Source organism: Camelus bactrianus, chromosome 13, assembly GCF_048773025.1.
Source record: "Camelus bactrianus isolate YW-2024 breed Bactrian camel chromosome 13, ASM4877302v1, whole genome shotgun sequence".
Taxonomy (NCBI): Eukaryota; Metazoa; Chordata; class Mammalia; order Artiodactyla; family Camelidae; genus Camelus; species Camelus bactrianus.
The window spans coordinates 65,335,735-65,358,415 of record NC_133551.1 but is presented as its reverse complement, the minus strand read 5'-3'; the positions used below and the strand labels follow the sequence as shown (position 1 = coordinate 65,358,415).

Sequence of the window (22,681 nt, the reverse complement as noted above, 5' to 3'; positions counted from 1 at the left end):
TGTATGAGCCCTCTAAATATAGTGTCTGTTTTGAAAAGCACATAGAAAGCAATTTCAAGAGAAAACAGTAAGTTGTTGGCACCTAGAATAACTTTTAGAATGCTTATAATAAAATTAGAAAAAATCTTAAACTAAAATCTCTACATATAACAGAGAAAATGACAAATTAAAACAACATCATTATAATTCTAAAACCACGTTAGAATGCGCTTCTGTTCTCACCTGGGTTTTAATGTTCTCAGGATCCTCAGCTTGGCTGTCTCGTTTCTGGCTGGGCTTCCAGGCGTTCTCTGCCTTTTTCAGGTGCACATCTTCTTTTACAGAGACTGTGATAATCTTCCTGGGTTCTCTTCTCTGGCCAGGTTGAGATCTCCGTGGTCCAACATTCAACAACTAGGACAAGAATATTCTTTATTATATCCATACAGAGTGCTTACAATTTACTGTCTCTGCTCTGTTGTTCAAGACTAATGGTCACACCAAACATTTCTAGATGCAAAGATGGGTATTAAGCACTCAATTCAGATAAGATCTTTTTTTGGGGGGTGGGTGTCTTAGAATATCATCACCATAATGTTCTCCACCACCACAATTTTTGATCCTGAAGTCCTAAATGAGATAACTAAAGTGATGGAAAATTATGTTTAATAAAGCTGTTGTTCTTAACAAAAAAGACTACCCTTAACTGAAGCTCCACCTTTTTTTTTTAACTAGTTATGTGACTTTGGACTGGTCATTTGAACAATTAAAAAAATTCACAGGCAGAAATCATCACAGTTACAAAACTGCTTCAAAACTGGGTCTGTAAACTTTCAGTGTGAAATGAAAATACATACACCCTTACCATGACAATTTTCTGTAACACAGATACCCAGGCTGGCTGTAGATCTTAATGGATCCCTCCAAATTTGCTGGGCCAGAAATACCAAAATAAGTCTTCCTTATATCATCAATGAAATGCAACTAAAATGCTCCCTGAAAAAAATGCCTTCGTCTCTTTTTCTGCTCTTTGTTCCTGCTAGAGTCCCATTAAATGCATTCTGCTAAAACCAATATATGTTAGCATGTTAGACTAGTCATCAAATTAAAAACTGTTACTGCAGGAGTAATGGGGCAAGTTAAAAGTTGTACTCTGTATATTAAAATATTCGTAATAGTTGCTACTCAAAATGCTTAGACGTAATTTTTCAAGATTAACTATATGGGTTGATAGTAAGTTCTGCTCCTCCCAGATATATACCATATTGACAGCCTTTACTTTTTTCTGACATGTCATTCTCTAAATGGTGAGTAGACATTGCAATTAGATTTCAAAAGGGAAGAAAAAACACTTCACAAGACATATAGATCAGAATAATATCTCACTTAATGCCCCAACACGGTCCTTTTGAATTCCTATCAATCTTCAGAGAAGGAAGTAGAAACTTTAAGGTCAATTTTTATATAAAAAGAGACATTCTAAGAGAGACATAGTCTGAGGCCTTTGATAAGCTTCAAAGCCTTTATATATCATTCATCTCAGAACTAATTATTCTCTTACCTTTCACCATCTGCCCTAATTAGAAGTGGCAGTATCAAAAATGTATCAGGATCAAGACAGAATTTCTGGGCAATACACACCAATCTTGTCAAATACATCTGGCTAAGGACTCAGTACTGATATAATTTTAAGACTGGTAAACATGAAAAAACTGAGGTCAAATAAACCCAGAGGTACCAAGCATGACATGATATAACTGAAAGAGAACCAAAGAGGATAATCAGACTGGAAAAGTAACAATAGGGAACTGTTGCTAAACTAGTCAATACTACCGTAAGAATATTATTTATAACTGAAACCTTGAAATGGTAGCCCAGGTAAAACAATTCTATTAAGAAAATCAAGTATTGTCTGGTTTTTATAATTCAGGTTATATTCTAGAGTTAATTCATGTGGGTTACTATCTCTTTCAATGTTTGGATAAAATTCAAATAAACAGCGGGGAGGGGATAGCTCAAGTGGTAGAGCACATGCTCAACATGCATGAGGTCCTGGGTTCAATCCCCAGTACCTCCTCTAAAAATTAAAGAAATAAACCTAATTACCTACCCCCTACAAAAAAATAAACAAAAAAAATTTTTTTAATTCAAATAAAGTTATAGTGTAAGACATTTAACTTAATCCATTCATTTATACATAAAAATTTGTCAAGAACAAAGGCTGGTGGGTGTAATAAAAGGTGATTATGTCAAAATCACAGAAGAGTTATAGTATGCATAATTTGGGGATGTAATTTTATTATGTTTGAATAAAGTCTGAAAATGTCTATTTCCAGAAAAATACTACAAACACCAATGAATATGCCTTGAGATTTCTAAAAAGTAAATATGATTTATGCTACAACTCTTTACCTGCCCCATGATAAATATGTGTGAATTTCAAATGAGCAGTATAGAGATGTGCAGATATTACTAGATAACATCAGTATTTCAAAGGAAAAAAAGTTTGAAATTCAGATAATATAAACTGTTAGTCCAGAATTTAAAGTTGAAATTGTAACCCATGTGCAATCTCCCAAGACAAATTTAAATTTACCTGTATCTCTGGATAAAACTGTTCACAAGTATTTATCTAAGTGTATTGAGCCCTCAACAGATTACTATACTTACAAATGCTTAACATGCTTAATTAATTAATCTCTAACATTCTTATGCTAATACTGAGAATGATCTACTGTTGGAACATCAATGCCTGGAAGGACTGAGGTGAAGTGGACAAGAGAAGCAGATCAGAAAACAAAAGAATTATGGACTCTTGAATCCAGTTCTGCTATTTATGAGCAAAGTTACCATAAGCAAGTCTCAACTTTGTTGAACTTCAACTTTCTCACATATCAAATGCTTAACTTACCTACAAAAGTTATTATGAGTATCATGGCATATAATAAGACTGTATAAAAGGACTGTGAAAACTAGGTATGGAATCAGGTATCATCATCAATACCAAAGAAGAGAAGAAAACTTTAAAAAAAAGTGGTATGTAGGCTGATATAATGAAACACTTTGTGTCCCCTTTTTTGTGTGTGAAAAACTTAATATAAATTGTCAGATTTACAGTATCTTTCAAAAGTTGCACCATATATGAATGAATAACTTGTTTACTAAACATAAACAAAATCTAGGATCTTGTGCTAAGAGTTATGAAATACATAAAAAGAAATAAAGCTTGGTCTCTTTGCTTGAAGGATAGAGAAGTCTGACTAACGGCGAAATGAGGAACTTTCGGGTACAAGGTGCACAGGGTCCACAAATGTCAGAACTAAGATAAAATAGCAAAATTTGAGGCTGATTAACTAGTGAGCCACAATTATTCCAGGTGAGCTGAAAATATAAATTTTTTATCCACTCTTTTTCTTTAATGTATTAAATAAGAAACTGTACCATCTCCGTTTTAGAATTTAACATGCATTGCTTCTATCTCACTCAGAGACTATAACCTCAAACTCCGCTGCTTACCTGGATAACCAAAGGAAACAGGACCAGTATTCATTTTAGCATTTTTTAAAGAGAGATAACCAAGGATTCCTTTAAGAGAGAGGGAAGGATGATATAAACTCAGGAAACGTCTTTGCACCTAGGATTTTTGTAACAGCTCAGCTAATCTCAAAGTTAGTTTCAATGAACATAAATGGCAAGTTACTACTCTAGGTCTACAGCCTATCTCTCAATACATTTCTTTTGGGGTACTTCCTATGATGTCTGCCAAGAGATTACTATTAAAATTAATATCACAATAGCCAAGTAATTTGACTTTTAAAAATCAGAGAGATGATACTACCTGGGTGCTTATACCCTTTACTGTCCATCAAAAGACCTACTTTAATGTTTGAAAATTGTAACTGCCTATGGCATTAAAACAATTGCTATGCATTTAAAATATTTTGTCACAATCTGTTGCAGGGAAGTTCATACCAGGAGTCTTGGCAACTTAAGCTATACTATGAAGCACACCTAGAAGATCTTAGTATCTTTCGGTGGTAATTATTTATAAGCCAATTTGGAAGCTGTATGGAACCAAGACTATGAAGAGGAGGGCTGCTGCTTTTTTCCAAATGGCATATTGATTGTTCCTTTACATGCTATTATAAATATAAAGGGTATGTATAATATATATCTTTTAAAATTCCCATCTTTATCTTCACCAGTATACCAAGGTAAGCTGGACAAATTAAGTGCAGAATGTTTGTTAGCAAAGAGAGATGCTGGAAGAATAATTACTTGCATTAAGACTTAATACATCAAAAAAAAAAAAAAAGCTTAATATATCACTATTACCCTGATAGATCACAATAATTCCACTTAAAAATTAGCTTGTGGCACATGACAGAGCTATGCAAAGAAAGTAAGTTAAATAAAACTTTTTTTTTTTTTTGGAGACACTACAAATTCTTGATAATGGCTCATTTCCTGTCATATTACTTTGCACCAAGTAACCAATGTATCTGAAAAATGCAGGCACATAAATTAGTGGACAAACATACATTGTGACAGTTACTTTTAAAACTCATTTTCTAACTTCACTATTTTAAGGGAGATATAGCTATTCTTAATTCATAATATTTCCTTTTTGCTATACTTGATTATTAGACAACAGCAAGCTTGTAATGAAAAGTGACAGGATATGCTGGAAGAGGAGACACAGGTATGAATTCATACCTTCTGCGAGTGACACATGAACAAATTGAGCAATATGATAACCACAGATGCTGTTAACCAGAGAATAATCAAAACGGCATCAACATTATTTCAAATGTTTGGCAAAACAAAAATACAAACTGAAAAAAAAGTGACGATGAATATATATATGTTCATGTATAACTGAAAAATTGTGCTCTACACTGGAATTTGACACAACATTGCAAAATGATTATAACTCAATAAAAAATGTTAAAAATAAAATAAAATAAAATATGAAAAAAATCATAGAAAAAAATGAAACTAAAACTAAAACAAAGGTTAACAAACTTAACAAAACAAAAAACAAACTTAAACTACCAACAAGGGAAATTGATGCTGAAAAATAAGGTATAAAATGGTTTCTAGAAAGCTGCTTTCTAAGACTTTCTGGTGAGGAAATTAAAACTTTGGAAAAAATTTTTATTTGGTATTTGGAGAAATTAGACAAAGGTTAAATTTCAAACTTGTGTGAAAATTTAAAGACACACAGAGGTCTTTAAGATGGTGATGGCCAATAAACAATATGCTGCAAATTAAGATTTTCTGTAGGTTTTACAAAAGCTTCAACACAGTGTAGATATTCACGTATTTTCAATCAGCATTTGGCTACAGGCAAATAATTAAAATATCTACAAAGTGACATTTGTTTTCAGATGGTGTCCTCTTACTTCAAAGCAGGTTTCAAAAGTTGCCATCCAGAAATAAAAACATGATGAGGAAATAAAAAGTGTCACCTTATATAAATTTTTTTACAAACATATAATAGTGTTAACAGGGTGACCTGCAAATGTACATCAAAACCTAAGCTCCTCCAGAACTTTAGATTAAGTGTGTTCTACACCATTCCAACTTTGGAAAAAAGAGGTATTCACATCATTGGCAACTTTACCCCATGCTTTCTACAAGTTTACAAAGGATGGAGTAGGCAGAGGCTGCCGAAATCTGCACAGTGCAGTGCCCCAGCATAACTCCATTGGTGATGCCACTTCCACCGCTGAAGAGCCTGCCACTGGGGGTATAAAGGCAATCTGCAGTTTACCAATACCACACTCTTTTGTACATATCATTTTTTCATATTTTGACTTCACAACCTACAGTAAGTGAGAAGAGCAAAACAGAAATTATAATACTATAGAGCATTGTTTAAAACAAAAAAGGATTCAGCGCACCCCTAGAGGCAGGCTCTTCAGGGGTGGGTGCGACATCGCCAGTGGAGTACAAGCTGGGGCTTTGCTCTGTTCCAGAATTGACAATCCATGCCTGCTCTGCACTTTGCAAATCTGTAGAAACAAAGACAAACAGATGACCATTAGCTGAATGTCATCAGAGAGCTCTAGTATAGCAGGACACCTCAAAACAAAGCAGGAATCCTACTCAAGGTTGGCTCTATTTTTTAACCCATTTGCAGGTCATATCAGCAAAAAAACAAAAAAAATCAAGACCAAATTAATGCAGACCAGCTTCTTTTAAGTAAAAATGACTCAAGTGTATTCTTTATTTATTTTAATATTAGGATGGAAAGGATAGTCTTCGCCTCTTCTATTTCTTCTTCTTGGTTAGAAGAATCAGTGAATAAAAGCCGCTCTCTTGCCGTTAGACAAGATGTCATGAAGTCTATGACAGTTTCTAACTAATTGGGTTGTAGGAAACTTGCACTTACAGGTACACCTCTTCCACCAGGGGTTTGCCTTCCAAAATCTGCAAAGGCTGGAGTAAAGTCTGGTCCTCGAGGCAAAATCCGAGGATCCAGAGTTCGCATTGGCAATTTGGGTTGGTTGATCTGCATGAAGAAGCAAAGGAAAGCTTGACATGAGTTCCAGAGCATTCAGTGCCACAAAGATAAAAACTGAGACTGAAGTTAGGTCAGCTGAAATGGTAAGCTCTGGCTTTTTGAACCAGTGGAAGTCTGATATGAATCATGATAGATTCTCCTGGGCTAGCCATAGAGTCCTTAGGTCAACAATGATTTTTTTAGTTCCCTGAGAAGGATGAGGCCTACAATTCCCAAGGGGAGACTACATACAATCAGTGGAATGACTCACTAGACACTCAGGACCAGTAGAATGGCACAAGACAAGCTATTTTGAGATCTTATGAACTAGGGCCAAATTTTGGAATCTTTTTCCAAGATCAGAGGACTTCCTTATAAGAATCCTGTTATTGCTCATTTTAATTTTGATGTATTGACTTACGGTTAGTAAAACATGTATTTTGAGTGGACAACAAATCTCCAAAGGAGGTTTATGTAGTTATGTAGTTTACATACAAGGTTTATGTAGTTTCATGTGTGATAATTTATTTAAAATCTTACTTTGTCTGCCTTGTTAACTGGAGATATCTGACTCTGCACAGACATACAACTTAACTACAGACTCAGAAAAGCTAAGGAGCTCAGTGGAGAAATCTACTAATGATTGGTCAAAGTAAGGCAGGAAGACAGGAAGGAATAAACAGATGAAATAAACACAGACTATACTAATTTACTGTATCCCCCATTAAGATCAGATATAAAGAGAAAGGGTGCCTATTTATTTACACAGGATTAAAGACTAACTGTCCTACAAGTACCTTTTATGAAAATTTTGAGTTATACATAATTCGAATTATGTTAATTTCCACTTAAGTTTGATCTGCCAAATACCTTCCTGGGTTTCTGATCTATCCCTCAATGCCATCCTAATCCCGTACCAAAATTGCAGAACAGTGGGAAAAGAACCCCGTATCACTTTAGGCATATTAGGCAACAAACATACGATTCCCACCACATTACTAGGAAATAGCCATAATAAGCCAATAATAAATTTTAAAACTTTACCACTCAAATATAAGCCAAACTCCACGATTACTATAATCAATAATACCCCCCAAACTCAACAGTGTTTAGGAAAACTCTAATTCCTAAACATTATTAGTTAAACATTTAATTAAAATGCCATTTGGTTTAGCAATTCCTAAAAACTGCTCATATTTCACATATTTGCACTGATAATTAAAACCACTTCCCACCAAAAAGACACAGCTTTCTCTGATGGTGAAGCTTACCTTGTCAAGAACCACATCACTAATGGGAGGCAGGCCCTCTGGTTTCTGAATACAGGCTGGCATGAACTGGAAATCCAACAAAAACTCCCTGTCATACTGCTTCTTGCCTTCAGTGTCAGCAGGCTTCCAGGATTCTAGAAAGAGGGATGTCAGGCAGACAACTGTCTATAAGGTCATTATATGTATACATCCAGTAATATACAAGCCTATTGCAATATTTACCTTATCTCATCATACACAAACAAAAACACAAAGAAAACACTGAGCTGCAGTCAGAAAACAGCATGTAAAGATTTAAACTGTTAATAGTTTTATCCATTCTGGATACCTTTGGATAGTCATCTGAAGTAGGTGCTATAGGAACCATTTCATTTATACATTAAGCAGACTTTGGCCGGGCGATATAATAATCTTCATTAAATAAACTACCAAGTCTTAATATAATACTCTAGGCTTCATGGAAAAAAAGGATACTTTGCATGTTCACTTGGAAATGTTACTTTCAAAGAAGAAATATGGTAAAAGAATGTAAAACACAAAACTAAATAACTTATTTAAAATTCCTATACGCCTTAAAGCAGATAGATACAGAATTTTGCCAACTACTATTTAATCTGAAGAAAATAATGTACTTCCTTGCTGAGCCAACTAAAATGGGAAGGCATATACCTTTCTCCAAAAATCCTGTCACTAAATATATTCTTAGCTAATATTTTTAATATAAATGTTAAATTAACATCAAAAACCAGGCCCCAGATCATTTCACAACAGCACACTGGATCCTTCTTTTTATTAGTAGTTCTTAATGTACAGGTAATAGACTCACTGATGGTCTGGGAGAATTTTGTAGATACTTTATTACCATATTATATTTATTAAAACCTAGACAGTTTATCGGGATCTAAATCTTAAATCGCCCCTTTTCCCAATTACTGCCAGTGTATAAGGGTAAAAAGCAGTTAGTTGGTCAACATACTTAACATAGTTGGGGCCTATAGTTGTGTACTTTTTCCTTGTCAAAATAAAGGATAAAAATATAATTTACACAGCCCTAAAAATGACAATAGTGTCTCAATTCCTGAACAAGGACTGGTGGTAACTCAAGTGCTTGGTGATATGAAAGAAGCCTAGAACTTCAGAAGAAATTTCAGTATATTGATTCCTAAGGTTAAAAACAAAATTTACAATTTCATAAAGCCCATTAGCAGCAGTTTACTGGTAGTGTTTTCACTGAATATTAATGATCAATATATGGTATCAACCAGTGGCTTTCAAACATTTTTTACTACAACTCACAGGAAGAAATATAATGACTTCGTGGCTCAGAAAAAACACACACACATATATAAATGAAATAAAAGTTTCTTAAAACAATAATTTCCCCTACTGCATGTAATGCACTGACAATTTTTACTCTATCCTCCCTTTAAAAAATTTTTGGTTTTAATTTCACAGCCTATTAAATGGGTTAAAACCAAAAGTTTAAAAAATGCTGGTCTAGATTATTTTTGAGACCTGATATTTTACATTCAAACCCTATGTCATGCAGAAGTCACTCTAGATTTGGAAGACTAAGAAAAACTTCTCATCTAACCCAAACTTTCCACCAAAGCAACTACCTTACCCCAAATATCAATATCAAATCTCTCCAATAAATCTCAAAGTTAACCATAATTTACATAGTATTGGGACAGAGGTTTAATGCGTTTGATGGTGTCTAAAGGTGAAAGATCCCCTAGGGTTTATCATATATTTCACAGGGCACTTCCCATACCACAGGTGCTTAATAACTCAGTCATACTGTTTCTGACTGCCTATTGGAGTTCAGTTCTACAGTGATTTCTGTCAAGACAAAAACAAAAACAACCACTACATTCAAGGTTTGTGAAATGACAGGTATACTATCTCAAGGAACATGGTCATATCTGATTCCTTTCAATTAAAATTAATAAATTAAATTTCTCTTGTCAAATTCCACCAGCCTAGCACTGACTGATTCCCTTTGCCAGCTGCTCTTCCAACGCCAGTAAAAGCAGAACACCAGCATCAATCATCACTTTCGCCAACACAGGACTCTGTGGATTTGCTAGTCACTAACTTATGCCTGCTGATCTACTCCGTAAATGTTACATTGTGATTAGCCTATTTCTTCTGTCCAATTATTTCTCTATGAGGAGGCAACATCTCTCCATGTTGCAGAAGAGTGAAGGGGAGAAAGAAAGACATACACAGGAAGGCAAGGATAAACTTACCTGATTTAAATGGAAATGTGACCCCTTCACCAGAACTATCAGTGGAGCCTGAATTAGCATCTATTCCTTCACCCTCAGAAACACTCTCAGCACCATTACGTACAGGCTCAGCTTCTTCTCCATTTTCTTCCACAGCTTTCACTTTTTTTAGGTCAGAGGGGTCTCTTTCAGGATGAAACCCTTGGCTCATTTTATTCTGTTCAGATTCAAGTAGTTTGTCACCTGAAAGCTCCTCTTCAGCTTTAGGCTAAAGCATAAGTAAACACAGAGGTTATTTTTTTTTCACAGTGTGTAAATATACATGAAGACCTACACCTATCGCCTCAAAAAGCATAGGAAAACATGTCACTCAAGATAAGGATGTCTGTGTTCAGCATACAGGACTAGAATGGTAAGTTTATTTAAAACACTTTTCTCATTTCATCTCCTGGAATAAAGCAGACAATTCAAATGGCTACTGAAATGCTTTAACATGACTAATGAAATCTAAATATACCAAAGGTTAGAATGGAAAGAACTGTTAATCCTTGGAACCTGACAGATATGAGAGTCCTAGTCAGAATCTAAATCAAGCACTCCTACCCTTGCCACTAAACTCAGCAAATACAAAAAGAAACACTAGAGGGTATTTTTGTGCTGATCTCTGGCTGCAAAATGGAGAGTTCGATGAAAAGTTTAAAGAATCTGAGCCCCATAAAGCTGATCATCTCTCATTTTATAAGGAGGCCATTTGTTAGTTAAAATCTACTTTTGTTTACTGGTTCCTAGAATTCTCTGAGAATCATATTCAAATCATACATGGAAAAATGCTTGAAATATATGCCCCCAGGGAGAAATCTGGGTTCTGGTGCAGCTTGTCTATATTTAAAAGGTAAAACACAATTAAAGTTATTCACCAGATTATATTTGACCATCTCAGTTTCAGAAAACAAACAAAGAAAATATTTCTTAAGGGTCATATGAACTATCAAAACCTGAGGCAAAGTTCTCAATGAATTTTAAGTCTTTCTTTTTCATGAAGGAAAACACTGAAAACAATCCTCTGGAAAAAGCACTCAGAAGAAATAGAAGTTTACCAAATTCCAGTTGATAAATTCACACTAGGAGAGCCAAAACAGAGACTCCGTTGAACTGGGTTGACAGAGGATTGTATAAAAGAATGTCATATACACCAGGAAGTATCTACCCCAACTAATTAATGAAAAATAATATTTATTGGCTCTTAGAATTCTCTGAGAGTTAAAAATTCTACTTTGTTACATGAGTGAAGTATTGTAACAGGTATAGTACCAGTAAATTTTCTTTTACCATAAAATCAGATCATGGGGGAAAGAAACTAAATTTTAAAATGTTATGAACAGAAAGAGATGGTTTTTAGGGCTTGTTTGTATAATAGCAATAAAAAGTTCATCCAAAGACACATACCCATACTTCCTCGCTCCCCTAATAGGAAGATAGAGCATGGAAACCACCAAAAGGAAGATAAGATATAAAAATTCCAAGAAAATAAAGGCTAAAAAGAATTTTTTTTTAATAAAACATGGCAGAAAGTAGGCATCTTTTAGACTTTGAGAAAAAAAATGATCTGCCAAGTTTGAATCATGAATTAGCAGCCTCACTGCTAATTCTTATTTTTGCTTTTCTTGTTCGATAATCTACAGCAGTCTAACTCAAAATAACTTTGTAATAACACCTTATAATTAAGTATAGGTCATCAAGAAGATCTTTAATAATTTGGTATGTTAGTCTGTAAATGGTACTTAAACTTATTAAAGAGAAGTATTACTACATTAGACAATCATATAGAATTCTTATTTCAGACACTGTAAAATGTGAAAAAACAGTATTTTAGAGAAAAAAATTTACTGAGTCCTCTTCTCTGTACCTAAAATCAACACACAATTGATTGGGTATAAACAGACTATGTATTACTTGCAGAGTAAATCTCTAATTGGAAAAAAATGTATAAAGAACCTGGTTCCATCAATGACAATCTGTAATTAAGAGCACAAAGAATCACTGAGGTGTCTGAGGCATATTGTTACAGGGATATATTTCACGGGAATCCATAAAATAGCTGCATTAAATATTTAAGATGATTATTCTTCTCACAGCAGGATGCAGCTCTATTCAATTAGTCTTTAAGTGTCTAATAGTTCCTAAATTGTTTACTCAGAAAACCAGATTGAAAAAGGAAAGCACCTCATTGGCTGGACTGTTAAAAGCAGAAACTTTTACAGAAACTTGTTAAAAGAAGAATTTAGTTGATAAAACTGCCTGCTTAATGCATGAGCTGTTAAAGTGCTAGAAAATCAGGTTGACAACTATGTATGTAATGATCAATGAAATATCCTAAAATTTTAAAACAAATTTTAAGATGCCTTGACCAGTAATTTTAAGATGAATCATCCTTCATGCTATCTTTCTTGGCTTTAAAGAATCTGATTAAATATTTGCAATGATGAAACAACTCAATATGTAACTTTAAAATATGCTGGTACCTGAAACATTCTTTTAAAGGCTGAGAAAAATCTAAAAGGAGAGTCTGATAACCAGTGAAAAAAGAAGACAATGGCAACCAATATTTACCAAAATACTCTAATAAATGCTCAATTTTAGGAAAGACAACAGACCAGGATTTCTGGAAAAAGTCTGTGTATAAATGACCAAATATCTTTTTATTACACTTTTGAACTATATGTTTAAGAAAAAAGCGATTGGTTTAAAATGAATCCAAACAGTTCTCGTGTATGAATAATAACAATCTAAAGCAAGTTTTAGCAAATACGGCTCATAGACCAAATCTGGTTCATCATCTGTTTTTGTACAGTGTGCAAGTTGAGGATGGCTTTTACACTTGTAATGGCTGAACAATATTCCAAAGAATATTTTATGACATATGAATATTATATGAAATTCAAATTTCAATGAACATAAAATTTCCATTTTTCAATAAATTTTTACTAAAATATAGCCACTCATTCATTTACACATTGTCTATGGTTGCTTTTTGACTACAGCAGCAGAGTTGAGAAATTGTGACAGTGATCACACAGTCCACAAAGCCTGAACATCTACTATTTGGACTGTTACAGGAAGTTTGTCAACCCCTGACCCAAAGATGAGGATGAATACTTGGAAGCAAAGGAATGGTGACCTACCCATTTAGCATTCAATAATGCTTAGAAAAATAGTCACAGGGCAAAGGAACACGAAGTAAAATAGAAGAAAACAAATAAATAACAGTTGAACCTAAAGAGAAACCAGTTTGTGAAGTTCTTACAGCCATACCAGGAATGTATGAGACTCCCCTGGCTCTGGAAGGTATTTTATTCTCTGTAGGAGCAACATTTTTTTTTGTTCAGTTGCAAAACAAGTGCAGCAACTATTTGCACCTCTATGACTTATTGCCAATTCTTACCCCCTGAAAACCACAATGAAATCATACCCATGAAACATTTTAGTTGTTGCTATGGGACTAACTGTGACATCAACAGAGCATCATGTAAGAGCAATGACAGGACAGGGAGAAGTAATAAAGGGGTACTGAAGCTGCCTGAAGAGGGTAAGAATTATAAATAGATAGAAAATCTTTATGAAATAAATGCACTTAAAGTTATTTAAAAATAATTTCTACATTTTAATGTTTCATCTTAAACATTCAATAAAAATTACTTTAATAAAGTAGATTTAGAAGAAGAGCTCAAAAAGAAAAAAGCAACATAGAGATGAGACTGTTTATACTACTCTTCAAAGCTTCAGTACTTAACACGAAGGATACTGAGATTACAAACTATGAAATTGTTAGTGTACTCTTTAGGACTAAATCTGCCCTTGACTCCTCACGTTACGTCCGGGACCTGGTGTGCTGTAATCTACAGCAAAATCTGGTGTGGCTTAGTTTAAATAGACAAATCATATGTGGAAAGTTATGTTACTGGGTGTAGTTAAAAGACAACAGATTCAAAATAAATTTCCCTAAAATGTACCAGATGATTTCTACCAACATTGCTAACAGGTTCTCGAAAAATAAACAAAAACCCGCCAACATTTTTAAAAACCAGATTAGTGTTCCCATCTGCTTAATAAAAGGAAAAAACTGATAAATAAATTATTTTTGCCATTTGAGGAGAGCTATTTTGAAAAAGAGACAAGAATTCAATGAAACTGAAATACTATTAATCTTTTAAAAATTCTGTAAATGAACTTAAAAAAAAAGACTCTGAGCTTAATATATAAAGTCTCGCTTAGAAAAGAGTATCTCAAGAAAAAGTTATAAATCCACACTTTTCTTAGGAAATGGCACTACTGTTCTTAAGAGGAGCTAAAGAGATTTACTGCTGCCCCCTACCTCCAGTTCTGCCTCCAATACCTCTTCAGTGGTTCGGGTCCGATCTTTTGGTTTCTTCCACATCTTTGGTGCAGTTATAGCTGTCTGAGCTGAAATATAAGAGCAGGCTGCCATTACTTCCCTGCAAAGTTTGGAAATTTTCAGTCTAAATTCTCAAATTTAGCAGAAAAAAAGAGGGCTTCATTTATACGCAGGAGATAGATGGAGGATAAAATGAACGATCGTGTAGTTGTGGCCCAGAGATTACAATGTCAAACGTTTTAGGCACAAATTGTTCACATCAGCTCACAGAGCCTTCAACCAGTAGCCCCAATTGTTACTACTTCATGGTTAGGACATACCTAGGCAAATAATTCCATATGTGATGGGCATCTGTGTAAGAAACCTGCCTACCAGCCGATTCTGGAGTCGGGTCTGCTTCTATTGGTTAATCAACTATGTGATCTTAAGCAAGTCACACTCTTAGACACCAGCATAATCAATTATAAAGTGTAAGATTAGATGATACCTAAGATTCCATTAAGCCACAAAAAATATTAAATTCCAGATTCTGTTTTTTTTAAGCTTTCTAGACAACAAAAGGACACTTTAAGATTTCATTCAGTTCTCATTTCACATCAGTGCTGTTGGCCTGGCCTTTCATACTGCTGGGATGAAAACTAAGGAAGAAACAGGTAAGTTATATCGTACCAGAAGTTCTAGATGGAAAATTAAGCTTACAAAGAATTTTTAAAATTTTACTCATTTGGCTTACAAATTCCACAAAATCATTCAACACTTGGGTATGCACTTTAAAGACAATTTAAACATCAGATAGCAAATAGAATGTATTAATACGTTGATTGCCTACTGTGGATTAGGTGCCCCTGAAGAAACACAACTGTCACCCAGATTTGTGTGCTGTGGCAGTCAATGTGTTAAAAGAATGCCACAGAAGGCAACACATGAGTCAACAGAAAGAAGTGAAGTATTAAGACAGATGGGTAGGTAGGGGAAAGAGTCAAAGAAAGGCCACTTAATGAATATAAACACTATTAAAAATGAATAAACATGAATCTGAAGGGACCCATCTAATCTAATTTCCTATAGAAATACAAGATCCATTAGATCTTACTAAACCAACCAATCTATCTGGGGCAGGCTGAAATCTTTTTTGGAAGAACAGTATAATATGAACACTCACTGGTTTTGGGAATAAGGAAAAAAAAGAGACATTTAACACTCTTCTCAAAATTATTGCACCCTCATAAAAATATTCTGTAACTCTCCTTTGTTACACACACTCTCAAGCCAATTTTTCTTTATCTTTTCCTTCACAGACCATAAGGAACAAGAAAACACTGTAAGACCAGCTGTTATTCTTTCTTTGTGGCCTACCCAAGGTAAACCATACATTTTCTCCAAGTATGGAACTCAGATTATGGTAACTATGTGTGGGTTTAAATTTGTTATTGCCTTACAGTCTTACAATGAACATGTATATTCATGTATGTAGTATGTAGTAGCCTCTCTTCATTTTTTACAAATCTTCTGATTTTATGTAACCAGTATGTTTTATGTGCATCTCTCCAAAATGCTTGTGATTAATTCTCCTTTCAAAGCAGAATCCTTTTTAAGAGTTATACAGTCTGGTGAACTTGTACATCTAAAATTGTATTTCATATATGCATGGATTCAGTTCTAATTTGCATTCATGGAAAAGGGAAGACCACTTTCTGGAGGATTCTTTAAGATCGAATATAAACTTAGGAGCAGTTTCTTCTAAACAACAAAACCAAAGATGTAGATAAACTTCCTTTCAAAACTATATCAAATGTACCCAATCCCAAAACATTAAACATTTCTTCCATGGGTAACATAACACATTTAACATTCTTTATTCAAATCAGTTACTTACACACAAGAATTGTTCCTCACTATATCCAAGTGGCTGTTTAAAGTTTTGATTTAAAGCAGTAATCACAAGAAGAGGTGAGAGAAAGCACACACTGCTTTAGGAGATTCTCAGCCATTTTAAAAATTGAACACAGATACACACACACCTAGTGTCTAGTGAGATTGTGATTTACATCCCTTCTCCTACTATTACTGATGGTGGAAAGGTGCTGTAAACTTTGGGTATTCCAGTGGGGAGAAGAGGTAGGTGACAAGGGAGGGAGGAAGTGAGGGAGGGAGAGAGACAGAGAGAGACAGAAACACTAACTCCCTGATTTAATGGACAATTAAGATCAAATTAGCTAGAATAAGGGAATCAAATTTAAGATGCTGCCTCAGATTTGTTCCTTCCTTTCTGGTCCATTCCCAATGCCTACACCTTAGATTAGACCCTTATTACTGCAGTGATTTAACTATGAGGTAGTCTCTTAACCCACTGCCTCCAATTCTTACTTATTTAACACATCATATTCAATACTGCCTGAATTATGCAGTTTCTTACACAGGGTGGACACATATTTGTTGACTGAACAAGTAACAGCAGCTCTCTGATAAAGAGGTATTACTGACATTCCCAAACAAAGACATAGATTCCTTCCTCCTTGTCTTGCATTAAAGCATCACAGGACAAGTGACAATCTCTGCATGGGACTCCTAATTATTGGAACTGAGATGCTTAAAGGAATTCTCCATAAGAATCCCATTCTCCAAAAGGACTCAACTGTTATAAGCACATTTAATTTCTACCACTTTAAAATAAAAAATGCAAAATAAAGCAATACTATGATTTCAAGATATCTGAAAAATTTTCCATTATTTGCAGAAAAGTCATGTGTTCCCTTAGAGTTCCTTTTACGAAATGACTAACAAATTCTGAAAAATACTGGGGACACAGACAAGGTTAATAATTGGGTTTTAATAAACAAATGAGACCTCATCAAACTAAAAAGCTTTTGTAAAGCAAAGGAATCATCATCAAAATGAAAAGGCAACCTACTAAGTGGGACAAGATATTTGCAAATCACATAGCCAATAAGGGGTTAATACACAAAATATATAAAGAACTCATACAACTCAACAACAACAAAAAAAACCCCAGAGTGATGGAAATGTTAGCTATCTTGATCGCAGTGATGGTTTCACTGGTGTATACACCTATCAAAATTCTTCAAAACTGTACATCTGAAACACGTGTAGTTTACTGCACAGGAATCCTACCACAATAAAGGTGTTTAAACAAACAAACAATCCAAAACAAATTGATTTTAAAAATGGGCAGAGGATTTGAATAGACAGTTTTCCAAAGAAGACAAACAGAAAGCCAAAAGGCACATGATAAGATGTTCAATATCACTTATCAGGGAAATGCAAATCAAGACAAGATATCAACAACATCTGTTAAAACGGCTACTATCAAGACAAAAAATAACAAATCTTGGAGAGGATGTGGAGAGAAGGGAACCTCTGCATACTGTTGTTGAGGCTGTAAGTTGTTGCAGCCACTATAGAAAACACTAAGGAAATTCCTCAAAATATTAAGAATTTAACTACCATACAACCAAGCTATTCCACTTCTGTATGTTTATCTTAAGAATGTGAAAACATTAATTTAAAAAGATATATGAACCTCTGTGTTCACTGCAGCCATTATCTACTATAGACAAGATATGGCAACAAAATACATCGATGGATGAATGGGTTAGATGTGGTGGGTGGGTGGGTGTGGGTGGGTGGGTGTGTGTGTGTGTGTGTGTGTGTGTGTGTAAACAATGAATATTACTCAGCCATAAAAAAAAGAATGAAATCTTACCATTTGTGACAACACGGACAGACCCTGAAGGTATTATACTAAGTGAAGTAAGTCAGAAAGAAAAATACAAATACTATACGATTCCACTCACATGTGGAATGTAAAACAAAAAAACATTTGGTTCAAAACACTGTAATTTCCCTCCTGATTTCTTCTTTGACCCTTAGGTTATTTACAAGTATATTATTTAGTTTCCAAATATTCTAGGGATTTCCCAGAGATATTTTTCTTACTGATTTTCAATTTAATTGCACTGTAGTCAGAGAACACACCTGCTTTGACTTAAATCCTTTGAAATTTATTAAGACTTGTTTTATGACCCACAATATGGTCTGTCTGGGCAAATCTGACATTTGCACTTCTGGATCTGCTGTTTGAGTGTTTAGTAAGTGTCAATTAGGTCGAGTTAGTTGATTGTGTTGTTCAAGTCTTGTATAGCCTCACTAATTTTCTAATGAATCTATCAATTGTTCTTCTAATTATGTCAATTCCATGTCACTACTTTTTAATGTGAAATGCAGTTAAAATTGTTCTTAATAATTATTTAATGATTTTTGCCTGCTAATTTTAGTAACTTAAGTCAGTTATAAAACAGTTTTGATTGATTTATTTTTGTGCTCATTATGGGTCATGTATTTTCATGGCTTCAGTGGTTAATTCTAGCAAACATATGAGGAATAAACAACACCAATTCTACAAACTTTTCCATAACATTGAAGAAGAGGGACTACTCATCAATTCATTCTATGAGGTCACCATTACCCACATACCCAAATGTGAAAAATACCAGAAAATGACATGCTAATATCCCTCATGAACTTAGATGTAAAAAAACTTAAATAAGATTTTATCAAATCAAATTCAACAATTCATGAAAAGAAAAATACCTCATGATCAATTTTTATCCCAAGAAAGCAAAGTTGGTTTAACATTCAAATACCAAGTAATTAATGAACAAAAATAGAAAACCATGACTGTCTCAAGAAATGAAAGAAAAGCATTTGATAAAATCCAATATGTATTCTTGATTGAAGTAACAAATCTGTCAGCGAATTACAAATAAAAAACTTCTTCAACCAGACAATTCAAAAACCTATAGCTAATATCATACTTCATGGTAAAAAGACTGAAAGCTTTTTCCCTAAGACCATTACAAAACAAGAATGTTTACTTCCACCATTTCCATTCAACCCTGTACTGGAGGTTCCAGTTAGAGTAGTAAGTCAAGAAAAAGAAATAGGGGAGGAATAAACTGGGAGGGGGAGGGATGAACTGAGAGGTCAGGATTTGCAGCTAACTATCATATACAAACTAGATAAACAACAAAGTACTACTGTATAGCACAGGGAACAATATTCAATACCTTGTAATGGCCTATAATGAAAAAGAATATGAAAAGGATTAAATATATTACACACACACATATGAGTCACTATGCTATTCACCAGAAATTAACATTGTAAATCGACAATACTTCAATAAAAATAGTAACCAAAAGAAGAAATAAAAGGTGCATCAAGTTAGAAATGAGGTAAAACTGTCTTTCTTCAGAAATGATGAGTATTTACATAGAAAATCAAAAGGAATCTCCACAAAAAATGCTAATAAAACCAGTAAGTGAATTTTAGCAAGGTTGTAGGATATGAGACAGAAAAAGTCTATTATATATCCATATATGCTATAAAAAATCAAGTTGAAATAAAAACACCATTGACAATAATATCAAAAGATATGAATTTGACAAAATTACAAAAGCTCTATATATTAAAAACTTCAAAATATTCCTGAGAGAGTTAAAGAAGACAGACTTAAATGTCAAAGTACATTATGTTCATGGGTCAAGAAGACACTATCACAAGACATCAATTTTATCTATAAATTCAATACAAACTCAATCAAATTCCAATTGGTTTTGTAGAAAAAAGAATTCTAAAATTAAAATAGAAAATCAAAGGACCATGAATGGCCAAAACAATTTTGAAAAAGAATAAAGTTGAAGGACTTAACGCTACCTGATTCCAAGAGTTATTACAAGCCTCAGTAATCCTGACAGTGTGGCATCAAGAAAAACAACTAGATCAATGGAAAAAACAAAATTCAGAAACAGATCCATACATGACATATTTTTGGAAAAGGTGTAAAGGAAATTCACCAGAAATACTCACATATTACTGGTGAAAATACAGAATGCACAAGTACTTGGAAAATGTTTTGCAGTTTCTTAAAAAATTAAACACACACTTACATATAACCCAGTCAATTCCACTCTTAGTTATTTACTCAACAGAAATGACACAATATGTCCATACAAAGACTTTTACACAGAAGTTCATAGCAACTTTATTTGTAAAAGCTCAACACAGGAAACAACCCAAATGCCCACTAATAGGTGAACAGACAAATTGTGGTACATCCATAGTGTGTCAGCAATTTTTTAAAATGAACCACTAACGTGCAACAATATGGATAAACCTAATGAGTGAAAGAAACCAGACAAAACAGTTCATGCTTTCTGATTTCATTTACGTAACACTCTGAAGAATTCAAACTAATCTACAGTGACAGAAAGCAGATTAGTGCTTGCTTGGGGACTGGGGCGAGGGTAGATCAGGACGTAAGGATTTATAAACCAACAGGAGGAAACTTTTTGAGCTAATAAATATGTTCATTATCTTGATGACTGTAATGGTTTCATGAGTATATATAGATGTCAAAACTATTAAATACTTTAAATATGCACAGGTTAATTTTATGTCAGTTATACTTCAATAAAGGTGTTAAAATGGTCTAGGTGGTTTCTAAAGTAAATAATCAATAAGCATATGCATACATCTGTTATGAACCTGCTAAAAAGAAGTGCTTTTTAAAGATTTTAAAATAGCATATAAATAGTATTCTTCTATTTATGAAAAGAAATATAAATCTATTCAAGTAATGGTATCCCAAAGGCTTTTTTTCTTACTCTTAACTTTTGCTTTTTATCTTGTAATTTTCTTCTTTTTAAAAATGACAAAAATATCAGTTGAAACACACAAATATAAAGGTAATATTCCTCTCCGCCAGCTAGCCAATTCTAGTTGCCTGAGGTAAACAAGAGTTAATTAACAATCTTTGGTACACAGTCTGCCATACCTTTATGGTTCATACAAATAATCACTATCAAACATAGGTTTGTTTTTTTTAAAAATGGGGTCATACTATGTAAGTTATTTTGCAAAATGCTTTAATTTTCCTTAGTTTATTATGGAAACCTCTTCAGGTTGTCAGATCTAGCTCATTGATACATCAGCTACACAATATTCCACAGTATACATGTACCATTCCTAATGAAAAGCCTTATATTTTTTGCTGTTTTTCTTGCCACAGAACTACTTTTAAATCCTTATCTACCTTTACTTCTAAAAAAAAGAAAGCATGTGCACATATACACATTCATTTTAATAGATACTGCCAGATTTCATTCCAAAAAGATAAAAGCAATTCACAGTTCTATCATAAATACATCAGTATTGAATTTCTTCCATTCTCATGGGTATTAGTATATTTGTCAAACTAATAGCTAAAAAAGGGTATTTCCACAACTAATAAGGGTGAGTTATCTTTTCCTATTTTTTATTGACTGTTCTTTCTGTGAATTTCATATTTTATCCTTTACTCAATATTCTGTTAGACTGTTTTTTTAACCTGCAGATACTCTATAAACAGATTAACCTTTTATTACTGTGTCTTTAATTTACTTTTTGCCAAGACAAAAGTTCAAAATTTTATTTATTATAATTTTATAATGAATGTTCTCTAATGAATACATGTTATGTTTATAGACAACAAAAAAGCCTTGAAAGAAAACATGAATTTTAATTAATCTGAACTAAAGGCAAGAAAAAAATCTTCCTTTTTGATAATGTCTCAAATACTTATCAGTGTGTCACTTTAAAATCCAAAGATTTTAAAATGGATTCACTTGCATGAGAATGAAACCACTAGTAGCCTCATAATCTTAATTTAAACCATGTATTTCTCTAGTTTCTGAGGCATATTAAACCTAGAAATTCTACCTTCTGGTCAACAATAGGACCATTTCCTGCCCGACCAGTGCTAAAAATTCTACCACCAACCAACTTAACATACCATTGCTACTCTATACAATCAAAGACCTGGATACAAATTAAGAATGCATTATTAGAATTTCAGTCATTTGGAGATAAGAACTGTATCTTACTGGTGTTCTTTGTATATCCAGGATTTAATAAATATGTTCACTAAAACTCAATCAACAAATACCCTGCAATCAAAATTAAACCCAGTCTCTCTATAATAAAAAACACTGCTTCAGTCTTTCTGTATTAAGTAGGTATTACTATTTCCATTTCAGAGATGAAGAAGCTGAAATACAAGAAGGTTAACTAAATCATCCCAATCCCAGAGAGAATAAAGGTTGTAGCTAGAATTAAAACACAGATGTTAACTCCAAAGCTCCTGTCTTCCCAGCACAATACTTTGCCTCTCAACTCTACCTTGTTCCTGTAATTTCTCATCTTAATCCAACTTTCAGACAAGCTGAGATCTGCAACCCTT

General features: G+C 33.7%; 1 protein-coding gene across 9 annotated transcripts in view; it reads right to left on the bottom strand.

Annotated features, from left to right (window-relative positions):
- Positions 1–22,681, bottom strand: part of EIF4G3 (eukaryotic translation initiation factor 4 gamma 3) — a 327,940-nt gene that overhangs the window by 73,175 nt on the left and 232,084 nt on the right. For 6 of the 9 annotated variants that reach the window (XM_074377251.1, XM_074377252.1, XM_074377253.1 and 3 more), the window contains 6 exons: positions 14,362–14,450; positions 10,011–10,257; positions 7,759–7,892; positions 6,377–6,496; positions 5,886–5,996; positions 223–393 (listed from right to left, as the gene is read on the bottom strand). In XM_074377251.1, coding sequence (XP_074233352.1) covers positions 223–393; positions 5,886–5,996; positions 6,377–6,496; positions 7,759–7,892; positions 10,011–10,257; positions 14,362–14,450 — 872 coding nt within the window. The remainder of the gene's footprint in view (positions 1–222; positions 394–5,885; positions 5,997–6,376; positions 6,497–7,758; positions 7,893–10,010; positions 10,258–14,361; positions 14,451–22,681) is intronic. The other 3 variants (XM_074377254.1, XM_074377255.1, XM_074377258.1) reach the window with 1 other exon arrangement.